We start from the raw sequence: 16280 nt of genomic DNA on the forward strand, positions 1-16280 counted from the left end.
TCTTTGTAGCTTGTGGCACCTTCCTTAAATATCTGCAACAGTGAGGAGCATTGATCGTGCAAAGTTGTTTGTTTTGTTGTTGTTATTGTTAGTTCTGGAAAAAGCCAAGTTGCATGCATCTTAGGGCTATCAGGTCAAAGGGACCACCATCTGCGTTGAAAGGGAATGAACCGAAGCTGTAGAATATTACCCCTAAGAGTGCTAACCTGCCACAGATGACACAAATGAAATGATCATCACAGTCATTGTGTTAAGGATGACAGTGATGTGAGGGTCTGGCCCTAAGATGAATACGGCATTTTCAGAGTGTGATTGTCTCACCCACATGAGATAAATAAAGGCCTCCAGAGCAAAACAGAGAGAATTTACTAAATAATAACTCAGCTGCTCTGGAAGTGTGAGCTTCTGAAAGAAACATCCCACTTACTGTTGTTGGTTTTAACATATCTGATGGAAAACAAAGATATATTTAATGGACAGAGTAAGCATTCAAATGATTTCTCACAAATGAGTGTATGATTTTCTTGTACAGGAACGTATAAACATGTGCATATCTGCAAACACACAGGTATCTTACTTTTCCAGAGCTCCTTCTCAACTATTCCTAACACAGCAAATACAAGGTCTGAAGCATTTAAGTGCTCTGAGAAGCTAAAATAGATGTCATAAGTCCATATCCTGCAGCTTTTTTATCCAAAAAGGAAACTGACCAAAACAAGGTAACTCCAAATTTAGCATATGCTCATACTATTTCAAAAATATGCATCCACTTTAAGCCCTTTAGATCATATTTACTTTTACTTTGCATATATTTTTAAACAACCTTGGTTACATAATTTCTCAGCCCAGTGCATATTAGAATCAACAAATTAGACAGAACACAGTGACAGCCTGGCAAATTCAAGGCACGCTGGCAGAAGCAAAAATGAGAAGTGAAGGCTCATTGATGGAGAAGAAGGAAAAACAAGCAGAAAGGCTTAAATAAGCTAGTCTGGGGTCATTTAATGTAGAAGACACTGTTCTTATGGTATCCTGATAGGCCCACGCTATTGCAGGTAAATATGAAATAGTTTATGTTTATTATAATGAGTTATTACTGAGTCATTATTCAAAAGTCATTTTATACTCAAAAATATTGTTACTTTCATTCTTTTCATCATTTAACTGCCATTTACTGAGCCTGATTTATTTACTTGGCCATGTGCAGGGCAATAAGGATATAAAGATTAAAAAAAAAAAAAGACCTGGCAGCAGACTTTGAAAAGCTCCCCATTGGTAGGTGGAGACAGATACAGGGAAAAATATATCTGTAACAGCATGAGAGGAACAAAATATGCTATACTAGAACTATGTACAGAGTGCTACAGGGGCAACCAGTTAGAGTCTGAGGATGCATATATTACATAAGGGAAAATAATTCCCAATCAAACAAATTTCAATTGAGAAAAGCCATTATGTCAGGGGTCCCCAGCCCCTGGCCACAGACTGGTACTGGTCCATGGCCTGTTAGAAACTGGACTGCACAGTAGCAGGTGAGCGGTGGGTGAGTGAGCGAAGCGTCGTCTGTATTTACAGCCGCTCCCCATTGCTCGCACTACTGCCTGCACATCCGCCCCTCCCCTCCACAGTCTGTGGAAAAATCGTCTTCCACAAAACTGGTCCCTGGTGCCGAAAAGGCTGGGGACCACTGCATTATGTGATATGCTGCATTCCCAGGTCTGCCAGATCAGTTAGGCATCATCGCTGTGTGTGACAAATGGCAAATAAGCCTTGCGGTCTAAATCCCACTGCTTTAGAGGAAACTGTGCAGGCAGTGGCATGCAGGAAGGACATGCCATTCTTAGAAGCAGCTTATAATTTATAAACACAATTACACACATATAGTCAGAGCCGGGGGCATACCATTATGGACAAAATCTGAGTGAGGGGCAACCATGTCTTCTGGTATGCTCTTAGCATCCTTAACACAACTATGCAAGCTATTATGTCACACGTGTTGTCTTCCATTCTAAAGACTTCCCCATACATTCTAATCCATTTCATTCTACACTCCTCATTCTCCAGATTTTCCTTTTTTCACAAATCCACTTTAGCACTTAATCAGAGGCTGCCTTATCTTGTCATTTAGTCATTTCACTTGTGCACTGTCTGTCTTCTCAGTTAGAGATTGTGAATTCTTAAAGAGAAGGAACTGTTCCTCCTAGGGCTCTTCTCTTATCTCACCGAGCGCACAGCTAAAGTACAAAGTAGCTACTCAACAAGTAGCTACTACCCTTTATTGAATTTATTATGGAGATGAGATCTTACCAGTGCAGTAAGTGAGATTGCCAAAGCCGTTTCCCAACAGATTACATTCAGTGGCTTAAAATACCCTAGTGGGTGGCTTGTCCTCATAGCAGCAGACTGCAAACTCACCCTGTCTACATTTCAAGTCAACATAACGTTTACTTATTTATGATTATTAATTATTACTGCAAAGACTAGTAAGTGGTTCTTACTACCTAGTAGATGCAAATAACGGGAGTTTCTCATCTTTATCATTATGAAATTGGGCTGCATAGATGGTTAACAGACACCTGAAAGTATATCTAATTGCTGGTGATCTTTACATAAATGCAAAGGAAAGATTTATGTTCCTCGTGAAACAATCTCCTTCTGCGTCACACGACCATTCATAATCTGACTGCAGATCTAGACTGTGACTAATATTTGGCTTTAATATTATAGGTGGTTACCATGGAGGGAATCAGTAAGAGCATAATTGTCACTTCCTTGGAAAAATTTAATCCACAGATGGATCCCAACACTCAGCTGCACTGGTGTCCAAAACTAATGGGGACTTTTTTGCTAAATAAGGACTGATTCAGCCAAAAAGATATACTCTGACTAGAGAAATCTGTATCACGCATCGCTCCAAAAAAGTATATTTACCCAAGCACTGAATGTTTTGGAACATTAGAATTTTCCTACTAGGGACGTAGTGAAAAGTCTCTCTCATTAATTAAAATGCAAATTTATATTTTTCTTTATAAGGTGAAGCAATAGAGTTAAGCAATGCTATCCTGAATTTACAAAGTTTCAGTTACTAACAAAATTTAATCCTTCATGTTTCCTTATTTAGCTAAATAATTAAGGTGAAAATTCTATTCAGATTGGGAAGCTGCTTATTAAAATAATCAACTTTTCTCTAATATTCTACTGCAACAAGTAAGCCTTGCTGCATAGCATTACATGGGAGGTGAAAGTGACACTGATGAGAAAGATGCCTCTTTGCCCAGATAAATACATATATTTATTTGCCCCCCTCCCATCAGCAAATTTATACAAACAACCATAATCTTGTAACTTTGCATTCATTTCTTTAAAGATTTTTCCTATCATATGAAACTTTCCTGGCCTGGGGTGTATTCAGTTTACTTAGAGTAAATTAAATTAAATTAAATTAAAGTAGAACAATTTCAATCCTAATTGCAGAGAAATGCCACCCCTTTCTGGGTGACTGGTTTTGAACTACAGCTCATTACCTGGAAATAGAGTGTTGCCTCTCCGAATTCCTGTGGTTTGGAAAATTCTTAGCCATCTACAGATACATAGATTGAATCATAGTAGAGAAGAGAACATCTATAGATGATGAATTTCTCCCTCTTTCCATTTAGGTTTAATATGCTTTGAAGGATTAATTGGACCTCTCCCGCCTGTTCCTTAGAAGAAATCCATGAGGAAACCCATTTCAGAGGAAGCTTATTGCAGTGCAGTGAGCTGTACCTCATCCTCTGTGCTCTGGTTACGCAGAGTCAGCCCCTCTGTCTCCAGGCTCTTTTAGCTTCAGGCTACAGCCTGGCTTTCTATACGTCCATCTCTTTTGCAGAGTTGATCCAAACGGTCTATAAGTAACACTCGGCTTAACACAGGTTAAATTAGACCTCCCTGGTGTGAAGCATTATTCCCACGGAGAGGACTTTAAAAGGCAAGACAGTTGGTACCAGGGCTCGGACTACTGTACTATCTAAGCAAATGGAATGAAACACCAATGCGCTTGGCTATCAGAGAGACACCGCGCGCGCAACCTGTTCCAGACCCTTTGAATCTCAGCGTCTTCCTCGGTGCTAGGAAAAGTGGCCCACTTGCTAAGGCAGGATTAAGAGCGATCTGCAAAACCCAAGCGTATTTCACCAGCACCTCCTAGGGGCCGCGTGCGGGTATGAGGCTCGGAGGTGGGTCCAGGCGCAGACTCTTTCCTTGAAGTGTCAGTTTCACTCTCCCATACGCACAAATCCAGCCGGGCTGTGCCGCCCAGAATACGAGCTAGTTTGTTGAAGCAGTTCGGCGTCTCTAGGAGGCCTTTCAGAGGTTTAAATAAACTGCGCGGAAGACACATTTGATCGCTTGAGGAAATGCACATTCAACACACACACACACACACACACACACACACACACACACACACACGGATTTCAAACTTGGGGACTCCTAAATATCCTTTAAGAGCAAAGCTGCGTTATGACACCAAAGTACTCAGACACACACACACACACACACACACACACACACACACACACACACGGTTTAATCTGTAACGTTCCAGGGTCCACACCCGGTTCGCGCTGAAGCTGACGGAGCTTCTGAAAGGGTCTCTGGAAAGGGTCTACATGCTCTTGCCTGGCTGCTGGGAAGGAGGGCTGGGAGGCGCTGATGCGCGGCAGCGCTGAGTGTCTGTAGGAGTCGCCGTTCCAGAGAGTTCATTACTCTTTAATTGCTCTGATTTTAGATCAGCAGAGCGTGCCGGGCGCTGGTGCAGACAGAGATTGAGGGCGGGCCCTGCGAGAGCGAGCGAGCGGTTCACCCTTCCGAGCAGTCTAGGCGCTTTGTAAGTAATTGACCCAGAGCCGGGAGGAGGGATAGCTTCTTCTCCCAGGCAGCTGCAACCCTCGCGCGCGTCTGAATCCCGCTGGGTTCTGCGAGCCGGTCGCGGTCCCTTTCCCCGTTTAATTCGCGGCTCTTCAGCGCACCGCTGGTCCTGGGGGGGTGGGGGGTGGGGGGCGGGCGGATTCAGAGGGTGGGAGGGGGGTGAAGGGAGAAGAAGACGCGCCCCGGCTGAAAGGCTGAAATGCAAGCCTCCCCGGCTGCCACCGCTTCTCCCGGACCCTGGCACCTCGCGAGCCTCTGGGGGCGCACGCCCCGCCCCGCAGCCACAGACGACAGAAGAGGGCAAGTGTAGGGCTGGCGAAGGGGTTGAAAGCTTTGCCCAAGGGCCAGGCTGCCACGAGGCAGCCGCAAGAGCCCGGCCGCGGAGCTTCCCACCTGCTGCCGGCCGGGCCGGGCCGCAGCTTCCCCCTCCCTTGCGCGGCCGGACCGGCGGCTGGGGCGCGGTGGAGGGGGGCGGGGGCCGGACGGGAAGGAAGCGGCGGCAGGTTCTCCCCGGCGGCAGCCCCGCGGCCGCGGGCGCAGCATCCTCCCTCCCCGCGCGGTCCCCGGGGCCAGGCGCGCTGCGATTGGCCGGCGCGGCCGGGGGCGGGGCCAGGCGGGCCGGTGGCTCGCGACGCCTCAAAAGAGCCCAGGAAAGCTCAGAGCGCCCTGGAGCCCCGGCCAGCGCGCAGCCCGCCCGGCGCCGGCAAGCTGGGTCTTGGGAATGCTGGTTCGCCCTGGCTCGCTCGCTTGTACAAACTCCTGGATCTTACATGCCTCTGTAACCCCCCACTTCCACGCCATGTCCCCATGCTCCTGCGCCGGCAACAGGTAAGGGCTGCTGTGTGTTTTCTTCCCTCCTTTCCTCTCGTTGCCTGTGCGGCCCGGGGAGTGGACTCGGGCTGCCGTCCCCGACCCTCCCCTGCCCCGCCGCCCCAGAGGTGCCCAGCTGTCACTCTGCCTTAGCGCTCACCCACGCTCCGGAGTCCCAGACCATGCCTATAGAGTTTGTGCGCGCACCAGAACACCCCCAGAGCTAAAAATACTGAGACATGCTTGGAACAGTTGAGCAATAGAAACAGATTTCTCTGCAGCATCTGTTTGTGCTCATAACTTCCAATGCACCAGCTGTAGCGAGGTACTGAGTTTGGAGACAAGGGCGAGGGAGCCTCTGTTCGCTCTCGCTCTAAGGGGAAAAAAAGCGGGGAGCGGGTGCGTCTAGAGTACTGGTCTCAGACTTTGGCAAACCTGGGGACGCAGCGCTAGATCTGGATCCTTGGTGTCTTCCCCCCCCCCACCCCCGCCCCTTTGTCATTGCTTCAAGTGTAGCTTCGAGTACCAAACCCAGCGAGCGTCTCAAAGTTGCTTTGCTGGGAAAGAGAGCGGGAGCTCGCGTTGGATTTCAGCCGGAAGACAGCAAAACTTTCACATCCTATGTCACTCTCCCCTGAGCAACTTGTTATTCTTTGTAATAATAATATTAACACCGAAATTGGAAGACAGTGTGGTTTCAGGGAAGCACAGTGGTCAAACGACTTGATTCTGCAAAAGATTGCATCATAACATAGAGTCATCATGACAGTTGGAAAAAAATCGAGATAGGAAACGGGTAGTTTATCGTCTGTGTCTGGGTAATCCTGTCAGTAGGATGGTAACTGGAGTACCTGTGAATTCTGAGGATTTTCATAAACTCAGAATTTACCTTTTAGGAAACAAGGCATTATTTGAAAACGTGTTTTGGGTATGCGAGGAGTGCATATTGCTTTGTACCACTTGTTTTCTTTTCACGTTAATAATCGGTAGGCTGTCAGATTTCCTCTCACTAACCGCTGTTGTGTGTCTGCTGTATGTTACCTGTACACTTGCTAGCTTTTTCCTGCTCGCTTCCAACCCTGCGCCAAGTGTTTTATTTATATTTGGCATTATCCGGAAAAATCCCCAGGCTCAGGAGTAAGAGATGTTACTTTAAGGATGGTGGGAGGGGTGAGAGATGGGGTCAAGGTCATGTCACTTTACTTTCAGCCCCTCCCCCTCCCCATTTGCGAGCACTTTCTTTTGTATTATTGCTCTCCATAGGGATATTTGCTCCGAGCTCTTGTGAATGTGGCGTTAAAACACCACACACACACACACACACACACACACACACACACACACACACACACACACACACACACACACACACACTCGCTATTTCTACTTCCTTCAGACTTTCTGGTTGTAGAATCCCCTGGTTAGCTGTAGAGTCCTTGTATGACTTTTGAGTAGCATGGGAGACTGACCATGTTTTTACCTGAGCAACCGGACTGTTTCAAGCTTTTTTCTTTTTAGTGTCTATTTTTTGTTGGCCAAAGAGGTATATTTTTCAGCCTGTGCACACGTTGAGTGAGGCTACCTGCATCGTTGGGTGTCAAAGTTATCGGGCTCACATAGACGAGTGGGTATCCCGCCTCCCTTACCGCCCCTCCCCCTCCCTTCTGTTTACTGAGCCTCTGAGAGGTTGCTTTGCTAGCCTAGAGCTCTAATAGCAACGGTGTGCCCAGAGCACACTCAGGCCGGTCTATATGGCGTCCGCAGGGGAATAGCTGCTCTAGACACTCAGCCGACCTCTTTTTCATCCCAGGCCACTTTCTTTTACCATCCTTATTTCCTCTCCTTCCTTAGAAACTTTCTTATTTGCTCCACGCCACGACCCTATGAGGGGACCCACTTATTCTCATTTATTCTTCATGGTTACATGTTTCTGTTCTTTTATACTCCGTGTTGGGAATATTTCCTTTATGGTAAAAATGCTTTGGATGCATTCCTTTACACCGTGTTGTCTCCTCGACCGTGTACGTGGGTCCACAGCTCTCTCTCCTTTAACATCTACCTTGAGAGTGAAGCCCTGAACTATTTTTTTCCGTTGCTTATGCTTCATTTTGGCTCGGCCTATAAATAGTCTTAACATGAAGAACACCACATGTAACCTCTCAGTTTCCCAGGAATACGTTCTACCTCATTGGTGATAGCCTGGGTAAAAATGATGATCTGTGTCTATTACATTTCTATCAGGCCCTTAAATACTTTAGCTGAAAACGGGGGAATTTACACATTGTTCATCAACCCAGTATCAGTTCTCCTGAGTTGTGCCCATCGAGGACTCCAGTCACCTGATGTTTTCATCTATTCTTAATTAAGAACGTATCAAGACTAGAGCCCTAAAATGAAGGTACGCGAAAGCCCTATTCCTAATTAAAGTACTTTCCCAGCTGCTCGTGAATCGGTGATTTTCAGTGTGAGAAGGGCAGGCAAGGAAGTTTTCTGCTCACTTGCGGCCACTCAGGCATGCGGGCAGGTTGATAGGAAAGACATTCCTCAGAGCGGAATATTAAGACAATTACCCTCTCGCACGTTGGCAGGTGTGCGAGGGTAATCGTCAGCTCCACCAGAGTCCGAATGCACATCGTGTGTGTGCGCCCATAGACACACGTAAATCTGTTGTGGAGCATACCTGCTGGAAGTGACAGAAGTTTCCATTTTGCCAAAAAAGATCCTTTTTTCCCCCCTTTCCAGGCAGAAATGGTAGAATTTCTAAATGATGCTCCACATATGGAACAAATTCTGTCATTAGCAATGGAAATAAGACAATAATAGTTGCTCGATACAGGCTCTTTTCAAGATTCTGAATGTGGAAAGCTATTCGTAGGAAGCTGGTAGTGTGTGTTTTGTGGAATTCAAGCTAATGTCCTGGGGTCAAGATTTTTGGAAAGTTGTAATTCCGTCTTTAGATTTCATATGGTTGTTATGCTTTAATCTGGAAAGAGTGCAGAAATAAGTCAGGAGAAATTTGAGACTGTCTCCTCGTGGGCCCTAATGGTAACTCAGATGGAAGGATTGTTTTGAATCATGAAAAGGGAATTTCTTGGTGTCAGCTTCTAAGATTCTGAAGTCACACAGAGCTCAGGGATGCAAGTACTATTTAAATGAGGCCTCCGTCGCCCCCCTTCTTGGAAAATGCACCTGCATTCAGTGTCATGTTGTGATCTCTGTTTTTGTGTAGAAACGCTTGGCAACATCCTACGAGCCGAGTGAGCTGAAATCACCGTTTAAAAAAACTCTTTCCGTGTCCAGGATCTAGAACCCTGAGGAATAGGAGTCTTGTTTCTTTGGTCCAAGTACAAACTTCATGGGGAAGCAGACAAAACATTGAAGCAGGTGGAAGGCTGGGAAGGCACAGCAACTTCTTTTTATAAAGTAATTCGAAGGCACTTTCAAATCAGGCATCACTTAGGTGTCAAAAGCTGCGAAAATGTAACACACATTGCAATTTTCACAGATGACTAATCTCAGGAAAAATGTGTTGGGACGCATTCTTGCATAATAACTTGGATAAAAAGGGAGAAGTGAAAAGACTGTAACAAGACATTTTCAAAGACAGTGCACCTTGCCTCTCTTTAAGGGGGTGCCCGAGACAGACCAATGATTTGCTCTCTTTGTTTGCAGTGGGCTTGGCTGGACGTGGTTCTGTTAAGTGCTTAATCTGAATGCGGCTTGGGGGGAGAAAGAAAAAGTGGAGTCTTCGTCATCAGGGCTTTGACAGATTTCTGATCCTGTCCATCTGTTGCTCATTGACCCCTTTAATACAGGAGAGCGATTTGGTGGTTTGAAAAGTCGAGCATCACTTTTATTTCTCGGATCTGTGCTATATTCATTTTTTAAATTTGTATTTGGTCAACAAAACACCCGAGACTTTCTCCTAGGCTTTTGTGAGTCCAGGAAAAACGAGTTTCTCTGGAGCAAAATTGGAAGTCAAAGTCAATGGGTGGTTTTCACCTGGGCCGGGGTGGGGAGAGATGGAGCAGGAGGAGAAAACTGAAAACTACTATTTGTTCTCATTAAGTAAAGGTGAGTGCGTTTTCCATAGGAACAGAGAGCAAGCAGCGGCACTGGAAGTGAAAAGTCAGCTGAGGGACCCTTACGATTTACTACTGCAAAGTCGTCTCTGTTTGGGAAACCGTAGACTTGGACTTCCACGAAATGAGTTCCAGCCTTATGTCAGTCCACTAAAGACCTGGTCCTTGGGCACAAAGGTGCTCACTTCCTAGCCTGTCATCACACATGACAATCCCACCTCCAGAGACTTTCAGGACTCTCATTGCTAGGCAACAGGATCTCTCTGTATCCCCCAGAGTAAACCTGTGTCTTCAAGTCAGAATCACTTGCGCTAACAGAGATGTTATCAGGCGTTTCTGCCTAGTGGCTGCTTTCAGTGTGTGAAGTGACGGAATAAGCCCAAACAGTCTCCAGAAACCGGGATCCCTTTCAGATGATTAGAAGGGCTGTCTGCTCAGTTTTATCTTTTAAACAAAATAGTCGGTGCTTTTGGATTTCAACTTGTCATCAAGGGCTCTCATAGTCTCTCAACATGCACCTGCTGTTCAATTAATATTAACGTTCTGCGTTCACGCGAAATGCTCTCCCGACATGTCCGCGTTCTTAAAGCTTCATGGCAAACCTTGGAGTTAGAAAGTCTTTCTTCTGCCTAATCACCTGGGACCCCAGCAAGTAGCAAAGGCAAAGGAAGAGAATAAGAGGAGAGAGGTAGCTCTGTAAAGTAGAATATTCCAGATCGCTGGCAAAAACTAGGGGAAGGGAGACCTGAGATTTCAGCTGAAAGACTGTCACGAACAACTAACTCTTCTGTGTTTAATGACTTCATGCTTCTAAATAATATAAGAAAATATTTTCTTATCTGTCTATTTCTCTGGGGCTACAAGGAAACGAAAAACCCAGTAATTCAACGTAGAGGACATTTATCTATATCGACCCTGTGTCTGGCTAGGAAATGTTGCCTTAGGGAGTAGACTTCATTTTTCCATGACTTCTTTTGTAACGAACGATCTCTCTCTCTCTCTCTCTCTTTTTTTTTGGTAGGACCTGTTCTCTGGATGTCAGCTGAGTTACTAAGGTGACTCTGCACGCCAGGAGAGAGACCTTGGTAGAAAGAACCTTAAGGCTCTTGGAGACCCCCATCTCTCCTTCTTTTCTGTGTGTGTGGGTCTTCACTGAACATTCAAACCTGTTTCTCCAAAGGGTTTTGCAAAAACTCAGACTGTTTTCCAAAGCAGAAGCGCTGGCGTCCACAGCAGAAGTGATGGGCAGCGTACGCACCAACCGCTACAGCATCGTCTCTTCGGAGGAGGACGGCATGAAGCTGGCCACCCTGGCGGTGGCCAATGGCTTTGGGAACGGGAAGAGTAAAGTCCACACTCGACAGCAGTGCCGGAGCCGCTTTGTGAAGAAGGACGGCCACTGCAACGTGCAGTTCATCAACGTGGGCGAGAAGGGCCAGCGGTACCTGGCGGACATCTTCACCACGTGTGTGGACATCCGCTGGCGGTGGATGTTGGTTATCTTCTGCCTGGCTTTCGTTCTCTCCTGGCTGTTTTTCGGCTGCGTGTTTTGGTTGATAGCGCTGCTCCACGGGGACCTGGACGCATCCAAGGAGAGCAAAGCGTGCGTGTCCGAGGTCAACAGCTTCACGGCCGCTTTCCTCTTCTCCATCGAGACGCAGACCACCATAGGCTACGGCTTCCGCTGCGTCACAGACGAGTGCCCCGTGGCTGTTTTCATGGTGGTCTTCCAGTCCATCGTGGGCTGCATCATCGATGCCTTTATCATTGGCGCGGTCATGGCCAAGATGGCCAAGCCCAAGAAGAGAAACGAGACCCTGGTCTTCAGCCACAACGCCGTGATCGCCATGAGGGATGGCAAGCTCTGTCTGATGTGGCGGGTGGGCAACCTTCGGAAAAGCCACCTGGTGGAAGCTCACGTGCGAGCACAGCTCCTCAAATCCAGGATTACTTCCGAAGGGGAGTACATCCCCCTGGATCAAATAGACATCAACGTCGGCTTTGACAGCGGCATTGACCGCATATTTCTGGTGTCCCCCATCACCATCGTCCACGAGATAGACGAGGACAGCCCTTTATACGATCTGAGCAAACAGGACATCGACAACGCGGACTTTGAGATCGTGGTGATACTCGAAGGCATGGTGGAAGCCACGGCCATGACCACGCAGTGCCGGAGCTCGTACCTGGCCAACGAAATCCTCTGGGGCCACCGCTACGAGCCCGTCCTCTTCGAGGAGAAGCATTACTACAAAGTAGACTATTCGAGGTTCCACAAGACTTACGAAGTACCCAACACTCCCCTTTGTAGCGCCAGGGACTTAGCGGAGAAGAAATACATCCTCTCCAGCGCCAATTCCTTTTGCTATGAAAATGAGGTTGCCCTCACAAGCAAAGAGGAAGAAGACAGTGAAAACGGGGTCCCAGAGAGCACGAGTACGGACACACCCCCTGACATAGACCTTCACAACCAGGCAAGTGTACCCCTAGAGCCCAGGCCCTTACGGCGAGAGTCGGAGATATGACTAATTCCTCCTCGGGAATAGTTACTTTGAAACGCAGTCTGTTGGTCAAAGGCCCAAAGCAGTTACGCAGACGACGGTACTGGTGAAGAGGTGGTTTGAGACAAGTGACCACGAGGGACTGAGGCTAGCACGATGCTTTCAAAGAAAGACTGTAGGCTCAGAGATGAACCTAAAGCACTAAACATGCCTGCCCCCCCGTGACCCGATGGCACATAACACGTTGTAGAATAAGTTATGGGACGTTTATGTCTTGTCTTGTGTTTTCATACCAAACTTGAACTTGCAGGCAAGCCTTGGTTGGTTGGGTATTTGACGTCTCCAGAATGCTTCTCTTTAGGGAACAAGAATGTTTTTAAATGGCATCACATTTTTAAATGTTTTCAAGGCAAGACTCTGCCTTAACTTTTGAAAAGCTGCTAACTACACGAACACACGTTGTACTGTTGCAGTGTAGTTTTTCTTGTGTGTAATTTAAAAAGTCAGTGTTGAACTTTCTCGAGAGCTCATGGTATGCGCTTCAAAGTGGCAGGTATTTGGCTCTTAGTGGCCAAAACGAGAGCCTGATTTTTTGAGGCCAGTAATTTGTTTGCTAGAATTGATTTCTCTCTCTCTCTCTCTCTGTCTCTCTCTGTCAATCTCCTTCCGGTTACATAAGGGCATTATGTAACGCTAGCCAAATGGTAGCCTCTGGGTTGTCGTTATTGGTTTTTTTTTTTCTCCATGATGTTAATGGGTGATCTCAAATTTTAAGTTAGACTACCTGAAATAAATACCAAAGATAATGCACATTTTTGCACAGTGGAGCTTATACTAAAAAGGAAAGAAAGCCCCACGGCTGCCTTGAAGTCAAGAGACAATAACTTTGAACCTCAGCAAGACCGTGAACTGCCCTCTCCTTTTGCACCTTATTCAGAAAACAGAACATCACACACACAGTCGCGTAAGCGCCGTGCTTTACATCTCTGTTCCTTCATGTAACTTTCACGTTATAGAAGGAAGAAGACAGGGGAAGAAAAACTCACACGCACACGATATAAACATCTTTTCTTTCCTTCGAGGTGGTGCTAGCCAGGTGAACGCATACGACGTTGAGAGACGGTGATATCAGTGCCCTTAGATTTTTTTTCTGGGTTTTTCCATGGTTTGCACATTCCAAAATTGATTCCAGAAGACAAGACCTAGGTTGAAATGAGTTGGCATCCTTGACGCTGAGCCATCCAGCTTGAAAGATCAATAGGTTTATACCCCTGTGGCTGAATTCCTTGCCCTGACAGCTGGTACATCTCCAGCTTAACTGCATCTTCCAAAAGATGCCACGCCTGGCCTCTAGGCTGGCTCTTACGATCAGGCTGTCTGGACTGAGTCCTACAGCATCCGAGGGGGCTGGGAATGCCAAAGTGGGAAGGTGGGAAGATGCTGAAGGGCCGTTTTGACGTAGCTCATCAGCTCAAGTATTCAGGAGGGAGGGGAACATCGCTTTTTTTTTTTTTTTTTTCTAATGGTACAGAGTAGGAATTGAAAATGTCTCAGTAATGTAGGGTCAACAAGAGCCATAAAAATTCTAAGAGACTCACAAGTAAAGGAGATAATGATCTAAAAGGGTCCTTTCCCCCGTCGGATGCACGCTCGTGATTGAATCCGAGCTGACCCCTTTGCCCGCGGAGCCCTAGAGCAGGCTCCTTAGGGCACATTGTTTTCCAGAAGCCTCTCCCGCCTGGCTGCCTGACTTGCTAGAAACATTTTGTTTTGTCTTGTTTTCCGCTCTAGCTCAACATAATGGAACTCTCTTTTGGTTTAAAGTTCCTTATTTGTGAATTCTGGGGTTGCTGACTTTTCTTTTTAATTGGCGTCTCAAAATCAACTCTCTTACGGTATTCTATCCCTGTATGCCATTAAAAAACAGCTTGTTCTAGAATCCTGTATTTTGTAAACTGTTGTCTGTGATGGTCTATGGTTCTCGAACAGCCATATCTGAATGCAGTGCCTGCAATAATTGGACAGTCTCTGCTGTTCTCAGCCTTCAGAGTCGATGGGTTTGAACACTGTGGAGTTCTTTTCACTGAAACCAAGTTAGAGATATCAAGCAAGTGGATGTTATTTTAAGTCCAAACTTAAAGGCAGATTAGGGAAGTTGTTTAGAGAGGTGGAGGGATTGCATGGATACAGAATTTACATTCTTCTGTAAACGGCAAATGTTTGGCCATTGACAGGATGCTGACGGTTTCAGCTGCTGCTATTTCGATATTTTTGCAAAGGAAAATAATCAAACCAAAGAGTATTCAGTGGTCTGTAAATTAAATGATGATTCAGTGGAGAATGGGGGTGACCACAGAAAAGGCACCTTCCCATCACACAGCTCTGCCACTTAAAAAGACTTGAGATATTTGAAAGGGGGTGGGTAGGGGGCAAGAATGAGGGAGGGAACTCTTGCAACTTCTTTCTGAAAAAGAGAAAAAAAAAATCTAAAATTTCTGGTGCACAGGTTTGTTTTTTTTTTTTTCAAGAAAATTTTGCAGAAGCTATGTTTTTAAAGTGTACATTTTATAAAGTTTATCAGATATTTTCATATTTAAAGCCAAATGTAAATAGAAGTCTGTAAAGGGAAAAAAGTTGCCATAGAAAGTATAATTTCAGTGCAGCCATTTCTGAGAGCTGGTACCTATATGCTACCGGTTAGCATGGTTTTAGCAAATATTTACCAGCCTTATAAGGTTCGTATTGCTATGTTCTTCTGTTATTTATTTCAGCATGGACTGTTGATTTGAAAGCTTTTTCTAGTTATTAGTATTTTCACAGTGACAATTTTTTTTTTCTTTTTGTCAAGAGCCAAGACACAGGTAATGCACAACGGTTTTTGTTTTTGTTTTTGCTGCATTTTACCTTCAAAACATTTGTCATTGACTGGGTTTCCTTAATTAGTGCACACATGTCATTAGAATGCAGGTTGAAGAGACTCACTGTGAATATCTGGGGTCTGTTCCGGGATCTGTGTTGGCTTCTCCGTGACAAGCAAACCCCCACTGAATTTACTTAGGAATTATTCCCTTTTAAAGAATTTTTGCCCATATCTGGATGGGCATTATATTTTTGGGAGGGGGACTAGATTCCTGGTTATCCTATTTTTAAAGAAAAGGTAGACAAAGTGAATTCTATTTTGATTATTGAGAAAGGAATAGTTTTCTATCCCTCTAAGAGTATACTTGAATCAGACATTTTAAGGATGTCACCCATAACTCTGAAACCATTTCCAAATTCCTGGTGAAAGTTTGTTTTATCTTTTTTTTTTTCAATTCTATCAGTGCATTATTTCTTCCCTTCACTTCCTTTCTTCCCTGTCAACTCCCACCTCAAACCTCGATGTTTATTCAATGAGTTCTGTCCCCTAAATCACGTCACTCTTACAAAAAACAAATGTTGGTTCATATTTGATGGTATGCCACTCAGTAAAGGTAAAAAGCTTGTTCTGAGAAACAGAGTGAGTGTTTTTTCACTCTGTGTCCAATAATGTTAAGGTTAAAAAAAAAAAGAAAAAAAAAAGTGTTGCAGAGTCACTCACTCCCAACTAGAATCCCTTTTCTAGTTATGTTGGGTTTCAGCTCTGGGGCTGCGGTGAATTGAACCATCCCGGCCTTTGACAATCGTGAGAGTTATTATTTTCCCGTTTGCTGTCTTTTTGTATCTAAAGTCTTCCTAATGTACTGCACAAACCATGGATTGTACATATTTTTATATATTATGTCTTATTTTATTATTTCTAAATAAAAAATTAAAAATTGAAAACAAATAAGTGCAAGAATCTTTGGGCTCCCTGTATGGTTACTGTAGCGTCCCTGAGATAGAAAGCAAAGGTTCCCAAACAAGAGGGCATAAACCCTGATAGTTTGGATAAATGGAACCGATCACCGAAACAGGTGTGGGGGGCAGATTACTTTAATCCAAGTAAGAGGAAGTCAAG

The 16280-nt window shown here is 45.3% G+C and overlaps 1 protein-coding gene across 1 annotated transcript; it reads left to right on the top strand.

The window, feature by feature from the left end:
- Window positions 1–5585: 5585 nt before the first annotated feature.
- On the top strand, window positions 5586–16058 carry KCNJ2 (potassium inwardly rectifying channel subfamily J member 2). The gene is made up of 2 exons (XM_082679670.1): window positions 5586–5736; window positions 10822–16058. The coding sequence occupies exon 2, from the start codon at window positions 11042–11044 to the stop codon at window positions 12323–12325; it is 1284 nt and encodes a 427-aa protein (XP_082535796.1). The 5' UTR covers window positions 5586–5736; window positions 10822–11041; the 3' UTR covers window positions 12326–16058.
- Window positions 16059–16280: the final 222 nt, after the last annotated feature.

Source organism: Grampus griseus (assembly GCF_964374135.1).
Source record: "Grampus griseus genome assembly, chromosome: 20".
In the NCBI taxonomy this organism is placed as follows: domain Eukaryota; kingdom Metazoa; phylum Chordata; class Mammalia; order Artiodactyla; family Delphinidae; genus Grampus; species Grampus griseus.

Coding starts and splice junctions, on each gene's coding strand:
- KCNJ2 (XM_082679670.1), top strand. CDS start 11,042: ATGGGCAGCGTACGCACCAACCGCTACAGCATCGTCTCTTCGGAGGAG.